The sequence below is a fragment of the Ctenopharyngodon idella genome, chromosome 2 (genome assembly GCF_019924925.1).
Source record: "Ctenopharyngodon idella isolate HZGC_01 chromosome 2, HZGC01, whole genome shotgun sequence".
Lineage (NCBI taxonomy): Eukaryota > Metazoa > Chordata > Actinopteri > Cypriniformes > Xenocyprididae > Ctenopharyngodon > Ctenopharyngodon idella.
The window spans coordinates 3,767,799-3,791,112 of record NC_067221.1 but is presented as its reverse complement, the minus strand read 5'-3'; the positions used below and the strand labels follow the sequence as shown (position 1 = coordinate 3,791,112).

At 35.0% G+C, this 23,314-nt stretch overlaps 1 protein-coding gene across 2 annotated transcripts; it reads left to right on the top strand.

Annotated features, from left to right (window-relative positions):
• The first annotated feature begins 887 nt into the window (after nt 1-887).
• Nucleotides 888-14,230, top strand: LOC127522299 (NACHT, LRR and PYD domains-containing protein 3-like). Of its 2 annotated transcripts, XM_051912118.1 has the most exons (6): nt 888-1,053; nt 1,159-2,989; nt 4,902-5,072; nt 9,087-9,260; nt 13,432-13,605; nt 14,022-14,230. In XM_051912118.1, the coding sequence occupies exons 1-6, from the start codon at nt 1,020-1,022 to the stop codon at nt 14,197-14,199; spliced, it is 2,562 nt and encodes an 853-aa protein (XP_051768078.1). In that variant the 5' UTR covers nt 888-1,019; the 3' UTR covers nt 14,200-14,230. The 2 variants fall into 2 exon arrangements, with proteins under 2 accessions (XP_051768078.1, XP_051768070.1); XM_051912110.1 differs by lacking the exons at nt 9,087-9,260; nt 13,432-13,605.
• Nucleotides 14,231-23,314: the final 9,084 nt, after the last annotated feature.

Sequence of the window (23,314 nt, the reverse complement as noted above, 5' to 3'; positions counted from 1 at the left end):
CCACAAGGAGGCATAAATTCACTATGGAAAATAAATCATGCAACTAAACGTGTAAATATCCATCCATCCAACCATAGTCATAAATGGACAAATGCAAAGCTATACTGCATTTAATTACTATTTGCAACATTAAACCTTTTCAAATGAGACTAAAGTATCTCCAGTAGTAAAGTGTTTTTCTCTGTTCTTTGCGTCATTAGTGTAAGATCAGGATCACATGTGTCCAGCTCTGTGTCTCTGAAGAGTGATTGGTCAAAAGGTGCAGGACCAGGCTTCAGTGAGAGAACACCATCATCTAATAAAAGGTATTTAATGTTTCTAATTTTTGGTCACACGTTGACTGTGTTTAAAAAGTTGTATCAGTGAATACCAATCATGAAACATTTTAGATCAAATATTTATCAAAGTTTTCATGGCTAATGTTTTTTTTTTTCTAGCTTTCTGTAATATTTTCTCTAGAAAATCAGTATTTTATTTAATTTATTTGATTACAGGCTTCAATATGAGACATTAGACTCAGACGTTCAGACTCACAGGAACCACAAGAATTTCAAAGACAATCTCCTGTGGATCTTCCAGGTAGGAAAACACATTTTCATAAATGTTTAATATTTATACCAAACGAACATTATTTGTTATTGAACAAAAAATTTAATTTAATTAATCTTGATCACTTAATTTTCCTTTTTAAGCTCACTTTTTTTTTCTATTTGTGAAAAATAACAGCTGGTTAGCATGTTAGTGTTTTCATTGGGATTTTTTTTATTTTTGCAGTATTATAATTATTGAATGAATAGTGTTGACCAAATGTAGATGTAGATGTGTTATTCTTATTTTTTTCTTACTTTTGTTTGTAGGATCTTGAGAGCAAAATAATCACATTTCTGAAGAACGAGCTGGAAAAATTTAAGAAAATATTACAACATGAGAACACAGAAAACTTTGTGAAGGACTTTAATGAGAATAGATGCAGTATCAAAGCAGCAGCTCTTGATCTCACACTACATTACCTGAGAGAGATGAAGCAAGATGAAGCTGCTGATGCTCTAGAAGGTTAGAGACTCATGACCATCTGTCAGATTGTCACTTATTAATGTAGACTATCTATAAAACTTTAAATTAAGACTAAAACTATCTATTTTTTGTTCCTGTGTTTAGATGAGCTGTTCTTCATTCATCAGCTAAAATGTGGCCTAAAGAAGAAGTATCAATGTGTGTTTGAAGGAATTGCGAAGCAAGGTGACTCCATACTTCTGAATAACATCTACACAGATCTCTATATCACTCAGGGCAGCAGTGAACAGGTCAATACTGAACATGAGGTCAGACAGATTGAAGTTGCTTCCAGGCGTCATGAATCTCAAGAGATTCAGGTTAAATGCACAAATTTGTTTGAAGCACCTGAACAAGATGAGGAGATCCGAACTGTACTGACAAAAGGAGTCGCTGGCATCGGAAAATCAGTCTCTGTGCAAAAGTTTGTTCTGGACTGGGCTGAAGGAAAAGAAAATCAAGATATCAGTTTCATATTTCCTCTTCCATTCAGAGAGATGAACTTAAAGGAGAAAGAAAAACTAAGTTTGATGGACCTTATAACTCATTTTTTCCCAGAGACAAAAGGACTGAACCTTACAAGAAGGAATCAATTCAAAGTCCTGTTCATCCTTGATGGATTGGACGAATGTCGCCTTCCTCTGAAGTTTGATTGTAATGAGACGTGGTGTGATGTATCGTCACCAGCCTCTCTGGATGTTCTCCTAACGAACCTCATGAAGGGAAATCTGCTTCCTTCTGCTCTCATCTGGATCACCACCAGACCAGCAGCTGCCAGTAAGATTCCTCCTGACTGTATCGACCGGCTGACAGAGATACGAGGATTCAGTGATGCACAAAAGGAAGAGTACTTCAAAAAAAGATTCACGGATCAGAATCAGGCCAACACAATCATTGATCATGTTAAAAAGTCAAAGAGTCTCTTTATCATGTGCCACATCCCAGTCTTCTGCTGGATTTCAGCCACTGTTCTCCAGAACATTGTGGAGGAGAAAAGAAATAATGATGTGAAAAACAATCAGGCTGATGAGATCTCTAAAACACTACAGGAATCAAATACTGAAGACACTCCCAAGACTCTGACACAAATGTACACACACTTTCTCCGCTTTCAGATCCAGCAGAGCCGCCGAAAGTATGATGGAGAATACGCAGTAGATGTTTCCTGGGATAAAGACGCCATCCTTTCACTGGGGAAACTGGCATTTCATCAACTGGAAAGAAACAACGTGATCTTCTATGACACAGACCTGGAAGCCTGTGGTATTGACGTCTATAAGGCATCAGTGTACTCAGGCATGTGTACCCAGATCTTTAAGGAGGAAACAGGGATCATTCTTGGTACCATGTACTGCTTTGTTCACTTGAGCATTCAAGAGTTTATTGCAGCCCTTTATGCACATCTGTTTCTAGACATCAACAAGAAAAGTGTGTTTGTTTATGAGTCTACAGAACAGGAAAACAAAAATGAAACCATGATTGATTTTCTGAAGACTGCAGTAGACGAGGCGCTCAAGAGTGACAATGGACACCTGGACCTTTTCCTTCGCTTCCTCCTCGGTCTGTCACTCCAGTCCAATCGACGACTCTTACGGGGTCTGTTGACACAGCAAGACGGCAATGACCAGAGCAACAAGGAAATAGTTCAGTACATCAAGCAGAAATTAGAAGGTAATCTGTCTGCAGAGAGATCCATCAATCTGTTCTACTGTCTGAATGAACTGAACGACCAAACTCTGGTGAAGGAGATTCAGACCCACCTTAGCAAAGGAAGTCTCTCATCTGGTGACCTTTCACCTGCCCAGTGGTCTGCTTTGGTCTTTGTGTTGTTGACATCAGAGGAAGAGCTAGAGGAGTTTGAGCTTCAGAAATTCAAGAAATCAGACGAATGTCTCATTAGATTATCGGCAGTCATCAAAACCTCCAGAAGAGCTCTGTAAGTCATTTAACATGTTTTGTCATGTTTTGCTCTCATCTGAAAAATGCATTTATGTACATTATTCTATAGTGATTCCCCATCATGAACATGAACTGAAAGACCCTGATATACTTCAAGCAAAGTTCTTTTTCGTTCTTCGTTTAGGGGTAAAATGAAGCTCGAAATACATGAGCAGCGATATACTGTAATCGAACATCTGACGCCACCCACACTGCTGAGAGCGACGGTTTAATGAATATGTACAAATGTTACGCGCTTTCCTCTCAGTAACAAAATAAACACAATAAAACTGAGAAACTAGCAAGGATCTGTGGATATATTTGTTTGCACAAGCTCTGTAATTCGGCACTCCAGCAAAGTCACGTCGCGTTTATATTGTAACACTTTATATATTCGTTTCGGCCTGATTTTGTTTGAAATGATTCACATCAGTTTGTTCTTCGATTTCGTTTGAAGTGTATCGGGGACTTTACCCAGTAAAGCCTGACATATGAAATAATAGTCTGAAAAATTTATTTTTTTAATGGAGACAGTTTATCAAATATTTAGACAAAATATAAAAGAACATTTAAAAATGTTTGCGCATTTGTTTTTGTTACAGATGTTATTTATATTGCCAAAAAATAAAATGAAATTCTGAAAGATTATGATATAAAACAATGAGATTTTTATATAACAGGCTAAATAAAGTACAATTATATTATCAGTTGGTACTCTGTATCTCCCAATAATTTGATATTTTAAATGCTTAGTTTTATGAGAAGTACTTTAGTTTTAATTGTGTTTGTACTGCAATACGTAGATGATTGAGAGATTTACAAATAAACATTTATCAAAAGTCTGTTGTATCATATTTGATGTACACATTTAATATATATTTTTTTTTATCGAGTTTAAATTAAAATATGTATTTGTAATTTAGTAAATATTAAGTAAAATAAATATAAATTTAATTCCAGCAATTGTTATGAATGTGTTTATACTATCATTAAATTAATGATATTTCACCCATTGGCCCCCCTGCTCTCTAAGATATCAGCATCGGCCATCGGTTGACCACTATGAATAATCAAGGAAACCTCAATTGCTTTAATCCAGTAAATGTTAATCTTGAAATATTAATAACTAATACAATTTTTTAGGTTCTTAGATTTAAATAATCTTAGCTTTACTTAAATCATTAAAGATTTCATAGCAACAAGACATATATATGTGAATGCAGGGATTTTTTCAGACATCACTAACCCTAAAATTTACATAAACTCCAGAAAATAATATTTACATAAATTCTCCAGCTTTGTTGTTGAGCAACCGAAGTGTGAGCTGTTAAAGCAACGCCTTCTTTTGGAAAGCGGGCTGCAAGCAGCAGCTCATTTGCATTTAAAGGGACACACAAAAAAGGCACATTTTTGCTTACACCCAAATAGGGGCAAATTTGACAAGCTATAATAAATGATCTGTGGGGTATTTTGAGCTGAAACTTCACAGACACATTCTGGGGACACCAGAGACTTATATTACATCTTGTAAAAGGGGCATTATAGGTCCCCTTTAAGTGTCCCCAAAGTAGCAAGCTAAAGGCAACAGTGGCAAGAACCCAAACTCCATCAGGTGAAAGAAATATAGAAAAAATCATTGGAGAAACCAGGCTCAGCTATAAAAAGCTAGAAATCTTAACACAAATATTTTATTTTTCATTCTTCATATTTTTCACATGCTTCATTTTACCCAGGAAATTTGTACAGGAAATACTCGTTTTTGAAGAGTATTCATATTTTAGCTCTGCCTCTTTACTGTATATATGCTACTTATGTAAAAATAATAATGGAAAATATATTTAATATTTGCATGTAGAAAATGTATTGATGTGTTCCATCTAATTCTGTGATGTGATTTATTTCTCTTGTAGGTTAAATGACTGTAACTTAACAGACAAAAGCTGTTCCGCTCTGGCTGCAGTTCTTGGAGCAGATACTAATCTGAGAGAGTTGAACATGAACAAAAATAATCTGCAGGATTTAGGAGTGAAGATGCTCTGCACTGGACTGAAGAATATAAACTGTAAATTGGAGATACTGAGGTAAGTTGAGCCACAGGATTCAAATGCCGAGAGTGAGGTGCAATGACTGACAGGATGTTGTCAGAGGCAAAAGCGCAAGAGAACTTTTGTTAATAAATGTTGCATTTCCTTGTTTAAAGTGCCCCTATTATGGATTTTTGAAAATCATCTTTCATGTAGTGTGAAACATAGCTCTAAATGATTGAAAACATCCTGCAAAGTTTTAAATCTGAAAGTGCACCGTATATTAAGTTACTGTCTCTCAAAAGTAAGAGTAGACTCTGAATCAGTTAAACGAGTCATTTGTAAAATGAATCTTAAACTGTTTCGTTGTGACGTCACAACGAAACATTAGCATATTGCCCACCCACTTATTGCACGTGCAGATGCCAGGGAAAACTTGAAACCTGAACCTTGTGATGTGTGTTCCCGTCATTTTACTGACGACTGCTTCTTCAATCTAAATGCGCTCAACGAGGGATTCGCAGGCTGGTTGTTATTAAAGGATGGGTCAGTACCCAGTTTATTTAGACCAGCTTCTTCCTCCGAAGAACCTATAACCTTTAACCTATAACCTGTAACCAACAACCTGTTTTGTAGAAAAGAATGTAATTATAATTTTCACAGAGAAAATAATTTAAATTAGTTAAGTTTTTAAGGAGCCAAGATACAAAACTGCCCCCAAACAAAAAGACTAGTAAAAAAAAAAAAAAATCTTCTAGACAAATATGCGATTAGCAAGGACTAAAATCCAGTGTCTTACATCCACACAGTTCTGAGTTTCAGTTCAATGGCCTAAGTAGAGTAACGTTACTGGACTGAAACCATTATACGGTTCAGTCCGAACATGTCAGTGACGTCTCCGCGTCCAAATTCCAAGCCAGAGTCACCTCATACTCTGTAACATGTACGTTCTTTTCTGAGCAGATACTCCCGAAGCGCACACACTCTAAAAGCCTGTCAAACACTGCATTTGCTGGAACAAGTTATCATTCGCATCTTATTCTGCTAAAACTGTCAAATACACACAAGGTTTACACCATCGGTTTAGTGTAAAGTGTAAAGTGAAAGTAAATGGTTGAGAGTCAATCGAATGCGTGTCAATATATAAGATGCGTGCATGAACTTTAAAGGGACAGACAACACATGCTGCGACTTGTCCTTAAAGGGATAGTTCAACCAAAAATGGAAATTCTGTCTTTATTTACTCAGTCTAAAGTTGTTCCAAACCTGTATTTCTGTCTTGTGCTGAACACAAAAGAACATATTCTGAAGAATGTGGGTAACCAAACATTTGCTGGTACCCATTGACATCCATAGTATTTTCTTTCCTATATGGAACTCACTGGGGACCAGCAACTGTTTGGTTACCCACATTCTTCAGAAAAAAAAACTTCAACAGAAGAAATTTATTCCGATTTAAAACAAGTTCTAAGGTGAGTAAATAATGACATAATTTCCTTTTTTTTTTTCAATTTATTTAATACAGTAGCTTTAACAAGAAACCTATAAATTAGTATTTTTATCTTCATCCACTTTGGGCTGAAAGTCTGTCATTCTTTTTTCTTTTGTAAGTGTAGGACCAAAATCAGCTCAAATGAAATAATTTATAGGGAATTATAAAGAGTCATTTAGTTTACGACAGAGCAACTGAATCATCCAGCGTTCATCTGCTCGGATTGTAATAAGCTCTTGTAGCGGATATGAATATCCACTGTCATGAAAACACTGATTAGAGCCCGGTAACTTCAAGATCGACAGTTTAAGACATTAAATTTTACAAGCACATAATACAAGACACTTTCTTTTAAAATCTACAAGAGACTTTATTTATTCTAACACAAACTAATCTAACACAAACACACACACAAACATTCATACGTGTGGGAGAAAGAAAGAAAATGAGAGAGAAAGAGTTTTAAGAGAGAGAGAGAGAATGATATGATGAGCATTTCTAGCAAAATATGCACTTCAAAAGACCTGACCTGAACGAACCATGAATCATTAATTTAATGCACCAGTTCAGCTTTAGAATCTGGAGGTACTTGCTTGTCAACTTTAAATGTGAATCTCCTCGTCGGCGTCCTTAGCTTGGAGAGAAGTTTTTTTTCGAGTCGATGATTTGTTGCAGGGTCTTTTCGGGTCCGGATTGTGTTAGGTAAAGACCAATCCCGTTTGAGCGTGCTGGCAAAATGAAAGGAAGTCTCTTTGTTGTGGCTGGAGTTAAAGTTGAAGTGGCAAAAGTTGTTGATTAAACTTTGCGGCAAAACTTAGAACACGAGACTCTCAACTGAAAAGAAAATTAAGTAAAAGAAGAGAAAAGTGAGTGAAAGTTGGATGGCTTGAATGAGCTGCTTGTCTGTCCTTTGTCAGCTTAGTCTTGTCTTCGTTTTGTTCTTCTTGTTACTCCATTGTGTTACTTTTCTTTCTTTCTTTCTAGTTTGTTAACTTTGATGCGACTATTTAAACTTAGGTGTTTGTCCCACCTCTGTGAGGAGTTCTGGCCTATCAGATATCGTCTTGTTTCAAAAGGTGGCTTTTCTCCACCCCCAATCATAAAATAAGCGTTATCTCCGGTCTCTGGAATTGCCGGCTTCGGCAGAGAGTACCGTTTTAGACATAATTTCTATTAAATGGAATATGACACATTTTACACAGATTTCATTCAAGCCATGATTTAAACATACATTAGAGATTTAAATTCATTCCAAATAAGGCATACTTTCAATCAAGCATTCAAAAGTTATCACATTTACATGAATTGTGGGTGTTCTAAAACATAACTGGTCACATGTAGCATGTGTAGACATGATATAAAATTTATGCAGTTGAAAGATGTTTGATAAGTCCATTTCAAATTGTTTGGAACAATTTGATGCAGTTTTAGTTATAGAAACCTTCTTTGTGGGTTTTTCTGTAAAGTTAGGTCACTCAGAGAAACGGGCCTGCATTGTCTCTCTGTCTCTTTTGATCTGGAGATCAAAGACTATTTATCTTCTGGTGACCATTTGGTTTAAGTTTTGCCGCCTCTCCTTCAGTCAGGAAGCATGGGTGCCATAAGAGTAATTAGCAGGGGGTTGTTCTGTAGACGGACTGGAGCCGAAAATTAGATTCTCAGAGCTTGGGTTTCTGGAATTATGTTTTGAAAGAATCATCTGAATGATTCATTTGTCTGGTTCGTCCACGGTTCCTACAAAGGCTACTTTTTAATATATAGGGAAATTAGTTTGACTGTACTGCTCAATCACTGGCAAAACAGTAAAAACAACATGAAAAAGATTTGCGATCAAATCATGAAGCGTGATATTTTTGCCATATCACCGACCCCTACTTATTAATAAGAATATTATGCATATTGTGTGTAGTCAGTTGTCCCCCAAGGGGGCGTTTTCCCCACTCTACCCTAAATTCACAATTGTGTCTTATAAAGTCAGAATTGTGATATATACTGTAAATGGCAATTCAGATTTTTTTTCTCAGAAGTGCTCATTTATATCTCTCAATTCTGACTTTTTTCTCAGAATTGCAAGCTTATATCTATAATATATTGTATATATTCTGACAATTATGATCCATATGATCCTTTTTTTTTCACTCAATTGCAAAATTTATTTTTTTACAATATTCTCTCTATATTATAATGTTTTTACTCAAGTAATGATTCATAAAAAATGAAAACCAAAACTAGTGTGGAAAGATTGCTAATATTAGGGATAAGAAAGCTGCAATTGGTTTTAATATATTTCCAAAATTAATGTACAAATGATTCTAACCTCTTCTGGGTTAAAATGGATGCAGATGCAATAGGAGGGTTAAAATGTTAAGAACTGTAAGAGGTCTTTCATGACGCTCCATATGCTGGGATGTGAATTTGATAGGTGCTTGATATAAAATAAATTTAAAAAGTCCTTGAAATTCATTGAATCTGGTGATCATGAAAGAGTGAGAACCCTGACAAAATAAAATTCACTTTGAGGATTTCTGTTGTTCAGGTTTAACTGATTAATCAGCTGAATGTTTTCATTCCTGTTCTAGACTCTCTAACTGCAGTGTAACAGAAGAAGGTTATAAAGCTCTGGCTTCAGCTCTGAGATCAAACCCTTCACACCTGATAGAGCTGGATCTCACAGGAAATGATCCTGGACAATCAGGAGTGAAGGAGCTCAGTGATTTACTACAGGATCCAAACTGTCAACTGAAGACACTGAGGTGAGACGGGATGAAATAATGAACATTATTAACAAAATATGCAAGCTAACAAAATATGGAGGCTAAATAGTCATAACAAATATATCATTTTAGTCATACAATAAGTTAGACAATTTGTTGCATCAAAATGATCAAGATCAGATCAGATGCTGCAGGTTCTGACATGATGATGATAACCGTCAACACAGTTTAGTTGTGGTACATGCTACAGGTTAAATTACTTATCCACTGAAAAAGTGATTACTGTTCATTTTTAGGTAATTTAATTACAGTTACTCATAATGTACTTGCGTTACATACTGTAAATTAGTTCAATAGTTCTGTTTAAATCAATATTGAATTTAAAATCTAAATTTGTTGTCTAAAGGTAAAAGTGAACGCTGCCTCTATTTAGAATAATAAGGAGAAGGACATAGTTTCACTAATAATTTGTTTATTTTGCACAAATCAATACATCGTTTTAATTCTTTTGGTGTTATTGGAATACTTCTTTCATGTTGTGGACAGTTTTAAGATTTTGGTCTATTTTTGCTTCCAAGTCTTCTTTTACTGTAATGGAAAGAAAACTTCCAAAATACACATTTAGATGGTGTTTGTTTTAAGCCTACTACCCTCCGTCTGTTTGCATCTGTAGATTTCTTCTAAATTAACCAAAACAAGCTAATCTGCATATTTAAACACATTGACCCCCAGTTTCACAGATAAGGCTTAAACTAGTCCTAGACTAAAATGCATGTTTGAGCTGTTTTAACTGAAAGTAACTTGTACTGACAGATCTTAAAATATGTCAGAGCCATTGTTTTGTTTCAAGATGCACACCAGTAATGTTTTTTTCTTGGTTATGTTTATAAAACCTACTTAAATATCCTAATTGAACTAAGGCCTAATCCTGGCTTAGGCTAAGCCCTGTCTGTGAAACTGGGCCCAAGAGTTATTTTCCCCCTGAAATGTTACAAGTACATAATATGTATTATAACAAATGCCTGCAGAGGGCGCCAAAAGCCTGGTAATTGTTGTTGTTACACAGCACGATCAAATCCTTGTTTTTGGCCAACCAGCATAATTAAAAATATAACATTAGTTAAATAATAATAATAATAATAATAATAATCGGCCACTTTATTATAGAAATACTGTAATTTCTTCAACGAGAATATGTGGACATCAATCATGCACACTCAGAGCGAGGGTTTAAACTTTTATTGATGTAACGCATTCTCCTGTGTAACTAAGCGTAGATTTAGGAATGATAGCATTATGCAATGCTGTATTATGATTTTTAAATGGTTTTAATAAATCGTGCATGCTTAGAAAACTGTCTAATAATGCAGTTCATGGATGTGCGTCCATGGATGCTCCTCTTCCGGTAGTGACAGCCCTACAGATATCTTTACCATGGTTCAAAACGCAGTGCATAGCACATTAAAATAATTGAAATTATAATATGACAAATTGCATTAGTATCAAATCAGACAGATGCGTTGCTGGTGGTCAAATTATTAATGCGGCGTTAAACGTATAAATAATCTCACCCTTAAATAGCCAAAACTTTCACATGTTTGTGAACATACATAGGCTACCTGAAAGAGATGCATGGGATTCTAGGGCTTTTTTCTTTTTCGCTTCTCATCGCCAGACAGCTGTTGTCTTTTCCCGAGCATAGTTGTCACAAGTTATCAGCCAGCAGCAAACACGAGGTGAGGTGAGGTGAGGTGGGGCGTGCGTACATGCGGGAATGAATGACGTGTCCCGGAGGGAGGGCATCTGAACTCGAACTGATATATAGCCAAACTGATACATATATATATATATATATATATAGTATTTTTTATTCAGTAAAGATATTTGTTTGACAGGGAAGCTGTGCGCAAACAGGAATATATTTTCATTTATTTAAAAAAAAAAAAAAAAGTACCCTAGAAAAAAGGGAACTTTCTCTCAAGGAAGAAAAAGGGCAGGTGCTCAAGCCCCCTTTTATGTATATGTGTGCACGTGCCTGCCGTCCATTATCAAACAACAAAAGAAAATCTTAAATAAGGATTAATCTATATTTAATTTATACAGTTATGACTATGCAGAGTTATTTTATATTTGATTATTCAATTTATGTGGTATTTTTACATACTACTATTAGACCTACCTGGAAAAAAAAATATAGCATTGTTTTATTTGTATTTTTATATATTTTTACCGTGGTATCGACTTTGGTATCGAGTATTGTGCACTTTTGGTGGTGTCAGTACCGACTACTAGATTTTTCTGACATCCCTATTTGTTACTAAAAAAAATTCAAGTATTATAAAGTAAATAAAAGGATTATAGTATATGTTTTAATAAAGTTAAAATGTTTTAAAAAGCTATAAAAGGCTAACCTATTCCATGTTTGACTAAATTATTAAAAGTGTTTCCTTTCTATTGTCCATCCGGTCAAGGTTTATAAGGATTTTAAGAAGTAATTAGTAAGTTACTTATTGAGTAATTAAATTACTTTTCAGACAGAGTAATTAGAAAAGTATTTTAAATACAACATTGATGATGTAATTAGCAATGGATTTGTAAAAATCACATTTCATGTGATTTTTGGCCATTCAGGATGGGTCAATACCACAATTTTGGCTTCGGTACGGTACCACAATCTAATACCGGTATATCGGTATTAAATCAATACCATACAGGGTCTAAATTTTGGTGCGGGTATTGCGCATAATTATTCTCATTCTCGCAGGTTGCGCGTTTACAAAGAGGGAAATTACCGCAAATGTTTATTAGTAAATTAATCAACACAGATTATCACATCAAATCAGTAATTGGTTACCACTTATAGCACACTTGAACCCATAGTCTATTACAAGTGTTAACTAAATACATTTTTAAAATACAGAGATAGTATATTAAAAGCACATTTTAGTTCATATTTCATGGTGTTTCAAAATAGCACAGTTGAGTACACTTAGATGTTCTTAAGATTATCTTAAGAAGTACTAAAGAAGAATCTTTAGTATATTAAGTACAAAATTAGTGTGCGAAAAGAAGGTCTTCACTTTTGGTGGAACAATGTGTCTTTTTTTCCTCTCGTGTTACACAAGCACTTCTCTCTGTCCAGTCCACCTTAATCACTTTCACTTTTTTATCCGGTTTAAAGAACTTTGTTTCTTCTCGTATGTTCAACAAAAGCATTGCCCAATTACAAAATTATGAAACATTATGAAACAACACTGAGCATAAATACTTCACAGAACGATTTATTTATTTATTTATTTATTTGTGTATGTTAATGTATCATGAACCATGTAACACATTTTGGTGCTGTCAAACTCAAAAAAAAAAAGTTTTTTTCCTTCACCATAGACACTAATAAGCAAACAAGAAACACCTGAACACAATGAACCAATGAAAACGTGTCACATGAAACAAGGAACCAATCAGAACATGACACATGAACAGGGGGAGCACATGACAAGATCACATGAGGAGCAAGACTGTGAGAATTATACAAAATAAAAGACATGAAAACATAAACTAAACTAAACCCAGAACAGACGTGACACTGCCTCACGGTGCAGCACTAAAGCAGATGAACCTTTTCCAAAACTTGTTTGATTGTCTTCTGCTTCAGGAAATACTTTCATTCCTTAATCTTTTAATGTTCGTTTATACAATTATTCATTGTTCATGTTCGTTCACAGTGGATTAACTAATGTTAACAGAAAACTTTTGTATTTAAAACTGTATTAGTAAATGTTGAAACTTACATTAAGGTTATTAAATGCTGTACTAGTATTGTCCATCATTGGTTCATGTTAACTAATGTAGTTAATGTGAACAAATGAAAGATTATTGTAAACTGTTAGTGAGTCGACAATGTGTCTGAAAACAACCGACATAAACACATTTGTTCCAGTGATCAAACCAAGAGTGACATTGACACGAAAGAACCTTAAAGATGATATGAAATGAATGTGTAAACTAACATAAATAGACTGACAATTTCAACCTTTGTATTGTTAAAATGTCAGTAGTATATTTAAATGAACAATGTGTCGTCTTTCTCCATGTTACCTGCACCTGGATATCCCTGTTTATTTGTCAGCAAAGGTCTGCTGGATGAAGCTAAACATGTTAGTTGATCATCATAGATCTGAGTCATTGTCTTTTCTCTTTCTGTCTTCAGTCTGATTAGATGCAGAATTACAGAGAAACAGTGTGTCATCCTGACTTCAGCTCTGAAATCAAACCCGTCACACCTGAGAGAGCTGAACCTGAGCAGGAATGAACTAGGAAACACAGGAGTGAAGCACTTATGTGACGTACTGAAGGATTCACACTGTAAACTGGAGAGATTGAGGTCAGTAACATTCTTCACATACAAGAATCAAAATGCTTAAAATCACTTCAACAGTTTAAACTAAAACACTTTATACTCAATATCTCACAATGAGTCTGAGTTGAAGTCTGGACTTTAATAAGGTCATTCCCAAACTTTAATTTTCTTATTTTTCAACCATTTTCAGTTTGCTTGTTGTGAATCATTCAGATCAAAGACTTTCACATCTGTACAGTTTCAGATAATTGAAACATTGAAAGTGATGTCTAACATATTAAAGTTCTCTGTGTCTTTTGTTTGCCTCCATTTTCAGTTGTCAGTTTTTACAACTAACTTTCAGTACTTTTGTACAAAGAACAAAATAAAATTCACTTTGAGGATTTCTATTGTTCAGGTTTAACTGATTAATCAGCTGAATGTTTTCGTTCCTGTTCTAGACTCTCTAACTGCAGTGTAACAGAAGAAGGTTATAAAGCTCTGGCTTCAGCTCTGAGATCAAACCCTTCACACCTGATAGAGCTGGATCTCACAGGAAATGATCCTGGACAATCAGGAGTGAAGGAGCTCAGTGATTTACTACAGGATCCAAACTGTCAACTGAAGACACTGAGGTGAGACGGGATGAAATAATAAACATAATTAAGAAAAAAATGCAAGCTAACAAAATATGCAGGCTAAATATTCATAACAAATATATTATTTTAGTTATACAATAAGCTGGACAATTTGTTGCATCAAAATGATCAAGATCAGATCAGATGCTGCAGGTTCTGCATGATGATGATAACCGTCAACACAGTTTAGTTGTGGTTCAAGCTACAGGTCAAATAGACATTATGGGTCAGTATATGTGCTATTCTGGAGTATGGTATACCTCGACAATTAACATGCACAATTTTGTTTTTGTGTACACTTCTCATTAAAAATTGTAGATAGTCTTTCAGTCAAATTGTTTTCTGAACACAATTGTTTTCCATCAAGCCCAGATTCACTGTATCTCTACAGCAGGTCTGTGAGTCTCCAGATGTTCACAAACATGCAGTTTCACAGTTTTCTCTGCTGATGTTTCTCACTCCTCCTGCTTAAAAGCCAGAAAGATCTTGAGGCCTTAATTTCACACTCTGTATTCATACTGAAAATCATGATCTAGTGAGCTTTTGCCCTTCTGCTCTGTGGGACGTTTCTGTTCTTATGAGTTTGCTTTAGGACTGAGTGTCGCTCGAGTTTCTTTTAAATAACTCTATTAGACTTCATTTTCAAGTATTTATATATTTGAAGTGTTCATTTGCAAAAACCGATAAACGCCACTTTAGTTAGTTCACAAAAAAATGAACTAACTGCTGTGCGTTATTCTCCACATATAGCACGTTCTGTACCCTAAATCCGTTTGGTCAGAAAAGTCGGTATTGTCCACTGTCAGGCATCACAAGTTCACGTTTTACAGCAGAAACCGACAAGCGCCCTTGTTGTTTGTGTACAGAAACCGATAATTCTGTTTTAGTGAATCAGCGCACAGTATTCAGGTCAGGTGACAAGGCTTCTAGTCACTTCAGAAAGACGCGCTAGCTGAGGGAAGTTTTGTCAAAGCTGACTAAAAGTGATCGAGGATGTCTAATTTCGACTCCTGTAAGTCCTTGTACACCATACACGCCTTACATGCTGAACTCTGGGTTGTCCGTGTGTGTGTGTGTGTGTGTGTGTGTGTGTGTGTGTGTCGATCTGTTAGTGTGCGCGTTTGTGTGCACACGTGTGTTTGAGTGTGTTTTAAATGCAATTATTTGGTTTTGTTTAACTCTGAAACATGAAATGTGGAGTTTAATCTGCTTTTGCTAAAAAGCAAACTTTTAATAAATATAAAAAAACATACTTTCAATGAACTTTAATTTTTTAATTTACCTGTATTTTTTGGAGTTGTTATTATTACTTAATCAAAACAACCCAACTGCAGTCTGATTGATATTACTTGGAATGCACAATAAAAAAACATGATTTGTGAGAATTAATAAAAATGGAGTTAACTGTTTTTGCAAATGAACTCTTCATTTATTTGTGTATTTAAATGTTCAAAGAAAAGTGTTACATCTAAATAACTAACTAGAGCTTGTTTTTAGTACAATAATTGAGTTTTTTATCTTATCAATCATGTTTGTAATGCAACAGACATTTAGTTGAGAACTGAATTGACTCTTCTGCAGGTTTTTGAGTGCTGCTGCAGATGAAGCCTGTCAGTATGTGGAGAGAGTTGTGGGTAAAAACCCGTTACTCCTGAGAGAGCTGAATCTGATTCAACATGAACTAGGAGACACACGAGTGAATCAGATCGCTGCTCTACTGCAGGATAAACACTGTCGACTCAAAACACTGACGTGAGTATTGTTCATTTATTTAAAATATTACATTACTTTTAAATGTAATGTTACTGAATCTGATAATAATATTTCCTCACGTATTTGAGTCAGAGCAGTTTTTTTTTTCTCAGTGTCACACAGAGCCACAACAATGTAAAGAAATACAATTAAACAGGAAATTAAAAACACACAATTTAAATGTGACATCAAGCTTTAAATATTTAATTAGTAATTTAATTATTTCAGTTACTGTAGAGGGAGATCAATGGTTTTCTTCCAGAGTTTAGAAAACTCTTCAAATAAGTGATAGATTGAAAAAACAGCTGCTCTATAAACACAGAGATGTCTTTCCTAACTTTCACAGGTTAATTCTGTGTAAATTAAATATAAGTGTGTATATATTGATGCTCTTTTTGAACACGACTGCTGAATGTGATCATGTTTACTGATTGCTGGTGTGTAACAAAGTTTTTTGTGACATCAGAACTGTTCATAACTGCTTTCAGTTTAATGTTTGTATTTCACAAAATGTAAAATGTCTAATTTTGGTGCAGCATTTACTGTAACTTTTGAACAAGTGCATTTTAGAAATCTGTGATCAGAATCTGCCTGTAATAAGATCCACCGAAGGCAAGTTGACTGAACACAAGTGCAGCTTTATTCTAGTGATGTTACTCCTGATATCGAGGCTTCGAAGCTTGTGTCGAGAACATCAGGATCTTCCCGCCGGAGCTCCGTATCGAGACTTGTATTGTTTTAGTGAAATGACGTCACCGGTGACGTTCGAAGCCTCGTTTGAGTGAAGTGCTTCGAGAAGGTGTTCATTTTTGGTGGAACAATGTTTTTTTTTTTTCCTTTCATGTTACACAAGCACTTCCACTTCTCTCTGTTCAGTCCACCTTAATCACTTTCACTTTTTTATCCGGTTTAAAGAACTTTGTTTTTTCTCGTATGTTCAACAACAGCATTGCCCAGTTACAAAATTATGAAACATTATAAAACAACACTGAACATAAATACTTCACAGAACTACTTATTTATTTATTTGTGTATGTTAATGTATCACGAACCATGTAACACACATTTTGGTGCTGTCAAACTCAAAAAAAATAATTTTTCCTGCACCATAGACACTAATAAACAAACAAGAAACACCTGAACACAATGAACCAATGAAAACGTGACCCATGAAACAAGGAACCAATCAGAACATGACACATGAACAGGGGGAGCACATGACAAGATCACATGAGGAGCAAGACTGTGAGAATTATACAAAATAAAAGACATGAAAACATAAACTAAACTAAACCCAGAACAGACGTGACACTGCCTCACGGTGCAGCACTAAAGCAGATGAACCTTTTCCAAAACTTGTTTGATTGTCTTCTGCTTCAGGAAATACTTTCATTCCTTAATCTGTTAATGTTCGTTTATACAATTATTCATTGTTCATGTTCGTTCACAGTGGATTAACTAATGTTAACAGAAAACTTTTGTATTTAAAACTGTATTAGTAAATGTTGAAACTTACATTAAGGTTATTAAATGCTGTACTAGTATTGTCCATCATTGGTTCATGTTAACTAATGTAGTTAATGTGAACAAATGAAAGATTATTGTAAAGTGTTAGTGAGTCGACAATGTGTCTGAAAACAACCGACATAAACACATTTGTTCCAGTGATCAAACCAAGAGTGACATTGACACGAAACAACCTTAAAGATGATATGAAATGAATGTGTGAACTAACATAAATAGACTGACAATTTCAACCTTTGTATTGTTACAATGTCGTAGTATATTTAAATGAACAATGTGTCGTCTTTCTCCATGTTACCTGCACCTGGATATCCCTGTTTATTTGTCAGCAAAAGTCTGCTGGATGAAGCTAAACATGTTAGTTGATCATCATAGATCTGAGTCATTGTCTTTTCTCTTTCTGTCTTCAGTCTGAGTGGATGCAGAATTACAGAGAAACAGTGTCTCATCCTGACTTCAGCTCTGAAATCAAACCCGTCACACCTGAGAGAGCTGAACCTGAGCTGGAATATAATAGGAAACACAGGAGTGAAGCACTTATGTGACGTACTGAAGGATTCACACTGTAAACTGGAGAGATTGAGGTCAGTAACATTCTTCACATACAAGAATCAAAATGATTAAAATCACTTTAACAGTTTAAACTAAAACACTTTATACTCAATATCTCACAATGAGTCTGAGTTGAAGTCTGGACTTTAATAAGGTCATTCCCAAACTTTAATTTTCTTATTTTTCAACCATTTTCAGGTTGCTTATTGTGAATCATTCAGATCAAAGTCTTTCACAGCTCTACAGTTTTAGATAATTGAAACATTGAAAGTGATGTTGATGTCTAACATATTAAAGTTCTCTGTGCCTTTTGTTTGCCTCCATATTCAGTTGTCAGTTTTTGCAACTAACTTTCAATACTTTTGTACAAAGAACAAAATAAAATTCACTTTGAGGATTTCTGTTGTTCAGGTTTAACTGATTAATCATCTGAATGTTTTCATTCCTGTTCTAGACTCTCTAACTGCAGTGTAACAGAAGAAGGTTATAAAGCTCTGGCTTCAGCTCTGAGATCAAACCCTTCACACCTGATAGAGCTGGATCTCACAGGAAATGATCCTGGACAATCAGGAGTGAAGGAGCTCAGTGATTTACTACAGGATCCAAACTGTCAACTGAAGACACTGAGGTGAGACGGGATGAAATAATTATCAAAATTAGTTATATGCAGGCTAAATATTCATAACAAATATATTTTAGTTATACAATAAGCTGGACAATTTGTTGCATCAAAATGATCAAGATCAGATCAGATGCTGCAGGTTCTGCATGATGATGATAACCACCAACACAGTTTAGTTGTGGTTCAAGCTACAGGTCAAATAGACATTATGGGTCAGTATATGTGCTGTTCTGGAGTATGGTATACCTTGACAATTAACATGCACAATTTTGTTTTTGTGCACACTTCTCATTAAAAATTCTAGATAATCTTTCAGTCAAATTGTTTTCTGAACACAATTGTTTTCCATCAAGCCCAGATTCACTGTATCTCTACAGCAGGTCTGTGAGTCTCCAGATGTTCACAAACATGCAGTTTCACAGTTTTCTCTGCTGATGTTTCTCACTCCTCCTGCTTAAAAGCCAGAAAGATCTTGAGGCCTTAATTTCACACTCTGTATTCATACTGAAAATCATGATCTAGTGAGCTTTTGCCCTTCTGCTCTGTGGGACGTTTCTGTTCTTATGAGTTTGCTTTAGGACTGAGTGTCGCTCGAGTTTCTTTTAAATAACTCTATTAGACTTCATTTTCAAGTGTTTATATATTTGAAGTGTTCATTTGCAAAAACCGATAAACGCCACTTTTAAAAAAAAAAAAAAAAAAAAAAAAAAAAAAATGAACTAACTGCTGTGCGTTATTCTCCACATATAGCACGTTCTGTACCCTAAATCCGTTTGGTCATTAAAGCCGGTATTGTCCACTGTCAGGCATCACGAGTTCACGTTTTACAGCAGAAACCGACAAGCGCCCTTGTTGTTTGTGTACAGAAACCGATAAGTCCGTTTTAGCGAATCAGCGCACAGTATTCAGGTCAGGTGACAAGGCTTCTAGTCACTTCAGAAAGACGCGCTAGCTGAGGGAAGTTTTGTCAAAGCTGACTAAAAGTGATCGAGGATTTATAATTTCGACTCCTGTAAGTCCTTGTACACCATACACGTCTTACATGATGAACCCTTGGTTGTCCTTTTGTGTGCGTGTGTGTGTGTGTGTGTGCCGATCTGTTAGTGTGCGCAGGTGTGTTTGAGTGTGTTTTAAATGCAATTACTTGGTTTTGTTTAACTCTGAAACATGAAATGTGGAGTTTAATCTGCTTTTGCTAAAAAAAACAAACTTTTAATAAATATAAAAAACATACTTTCAATGAACTAATTTTTTAATTTACCTGTATTTTTTGGAGTTATTATTACTTAATCAAAACAACCCAACTGCAGTCTGATTGATATTACTTGGAATGCACAATAAAAAAACATGATTTGTGAGAATTAATAAAAATGGAGTTAACTGTTTTTGCAAATGAACTCTTCATTTATTTGTGTATTTAAATGTTCAAAAAAAGTGTTAAATCTAAATAACTAACTAGAGCTTGTCTTCAGAACAATAATTGAGTTTTTTATCTTATCAATCATGTTTGTAATGCAACAGACATTTAGTTGAGAACTGAATTGACTCTTCTGCAGGTTTTTGAGTGCTGCTGCAGATGAAGCCTGTCAGTATGTGGAGAGAGTTGTGGGTAAAAACCCGTTACTCCTGAGAGAGCTGAAACTGAGTGAACATGAACTAGGAGACACACGAGTGAATCAGATCGCTGCTCTACTGCAGGATAAACACTGTCGACTCAAAACACTGATGTGAGTATTGTTCATTTATTTAAAAATTTACATTACTTTTAATTGTAATGTTACTGAACCTGATAATATTTCATTTGAGTCAGAGCAGTTTTTTTCAGGCACAACAATGTAAAGTAATACAATTAAACAGGAGATTAAAAACACATAATTACATCGTGACATCAACCTTTAAATATTTTACTAAGACAGTTTGATCATGGGTCAATAATTATTTCAGTTACTGTAGAGGGAGATCAATGGTTTTCTTCCAGAGTTTAGAAAACTCTTCAAATAAGTGATAGATTGAAAAAACAGCTGCTCTATAAACACAGAGATGTCTTTCCTAACTTTCACAGGTTAATTCTGTGTAAATTAAATATAAGTGTGTATATATTGATGCTCTTTTTGAACACGACTGCTGAATGTGATCATGTTTACTGATTGCTGGTGTGTAACAAAGTTTTTTGTGACATCAGAACTGTTCATAACTGCTTTCAGTTTAATGTTTGTATTTCACAAAATGTAAAATGTCTCATTTTGGTGCAGCATTTACTGTAACTTTTGAACAAGTGCATTTTAGAAATCTGTGATCAGAATCTGCCTGTAATAAGATCCACCGAAGTCAAGTTGACTGAACACAAGTGCAGCTTTATTCTAGTGATGTTACTCCTGATATCGAGGCTTCGAAGCTTGTGTCGAGAACATCAGGTTCTTCCCGCCGGAGCTCCGTATCGAGACTTGTATTGTTTTAGTGAAATGACGTCACCGGTGACGTTCGAAGCCTCGTTTGAGTGAAGTGCTTCGAGAAGGGTTTCATTTTTGGTGGAACAATGTGTTTTTTCCCTCTCATGTTACACAAGCACTTCCACTTCTCTCTAAAATTAAAATAACAAAAAAACACTTGGAAACTAAGAAACATGAACATAAACCTCACCAACAGCAGTTACAGGGAACAAAGACAGACTAAAGACAATGATAACATGAGGGCTATATACACACACAGACACTAATAAACAAACAAGAAACACCTGAACACAATGAACCAATGAAAACGTGACCCATGAAACAAGGAACCAATCAGAACATGACACATGAACAGGGGGAGCACATGACAAGATCACATGAGGAGCAAGACTGAGAGAATTATACAAAATAAAAGACATGAAAACATAAACTAAACTAAACCCAGAACAGACGTGACACTGCCTCACGGTGCAGCACTAAAGCAGATGACCCTTTTCCAAAACTTGTTTGATTGTCTTCTGCTTCAGGAAATACTTTCATTCCTTAATCTGTTAATGTTCATTTATACAATTATTCATTGTTCATGTTCGTTCACAGTGGATTAACTAATGTTAACAGAAAACTTTTGTATTCAAAACTGTATTAGTAAATGTTAAAATTTACATTAAGGTTATTAAATGCTGTACTAGTATTGTCCATCATTGGTTCATGTTAACTAATGTAGTTAATGTGAACAAATGAAAGATTATTGTAAACTGTTAGTGAGTCGACAATGTGTCTGAAAACAACCGACATAAACACATTTGTCCCAGTGATCAAACCAAGAGTGACATTGACACGAAACAACCTTAAAGATGAGATGAAATGAATGTGTAAACTAACATAAATAGATTGATGATTTCAACCTTTGTATTTTTACAATGTCAGTAGTATATTTAAATGAACAATGTGTCGTCTTTCTCCATGTTACCTGCACCTGGATATCCCTGTTTATTTGTCAGCAAAAGTCTGCTGGATGAAGCTAAACATGTTAGTTGATCATCATAGATCTGAGTCATTGTCTTTTCTCTTTCTGTCTTCAGTCTGAGGGACTGCAGTATTACAGAGAAACAGTGTGTCATCCTGACTTCAGCTCTGAAATCAAACCCGTCACACCTGAGAGAGCTGAACCTGAGCGGGAATGAAATAGGAAACACAGGAGTGAAAAACCTCAGTGATCTACTGATGAACCCACAATTCAAGCTGGAGAAACTACAGTTAGTATCATTATACTGTATTTACTGTTTAATTTATTTTAAGACAACGGCACAAGTCACATCATTTGTGGCGCTGCATCTCCATCTGAAGAAAGATTCAGAAATGGTATTAGTTAATGGGTTTGTTTGTGTATCAGTAAAAAGAGCATTAAACTTTGAAGCATTTTAAACTTTGTGGGTTTAAAAGTGTTTCATATGCTGGAATCTGACAAATCTTTGCTGTGAAACAAGACAGAAGTGAGAACAGACTAAAAAACAGTGTAACAAATTGTCATGAATGGCTGGTTGTAATGAAGCTCACGACGATGGAGAATACAATAACACTGTCTTTAATCACAAATCTAACATGTAGGAGAGATAAAACACAACCACTTCAACATAAACGACAGAACAATGAACAGACAGAACTAAGAGTTTAAATACACAGACAGAGTAATCAAGGTAAAACAGAACAGCTGCAGGAACTAATTAACAACCAAGAACACTAACTAGGGAACACACACAGACAGCAACACCATGATAATAAAACACAACAAAACTGTTACACAAATAGATTATTCTGAAATGTTACATTTATACTGGACTAATGGCACTTTTCTCTAAATCTTCTTTTATTAAACAAAATGTGTATTTAGAGATTGTAAATTACACTCTAATGACTAAATAATCGATTCATGTACCAAATTTTCTTACATTAATAATGAAAATAGTCCATTTAAATGTTAATTTTCTATTGTTTCTATATTGATCCTATATATTCATCTAGAGTGATAAATTCACTTATTTTTGGGAGTGAGGACGGATCCAGACTTGGATTGTAACTAGTATCCTCAAATGCTCCTGTCTTGGTTTGTTCGTTTATCTCATTAAGTTTCCATGTTTTTGCTGGTTTATTAGTGACTGTATGACATTTATTCATGATTCATTTAACTCACACATGAACTGAACATGGATTTGAGT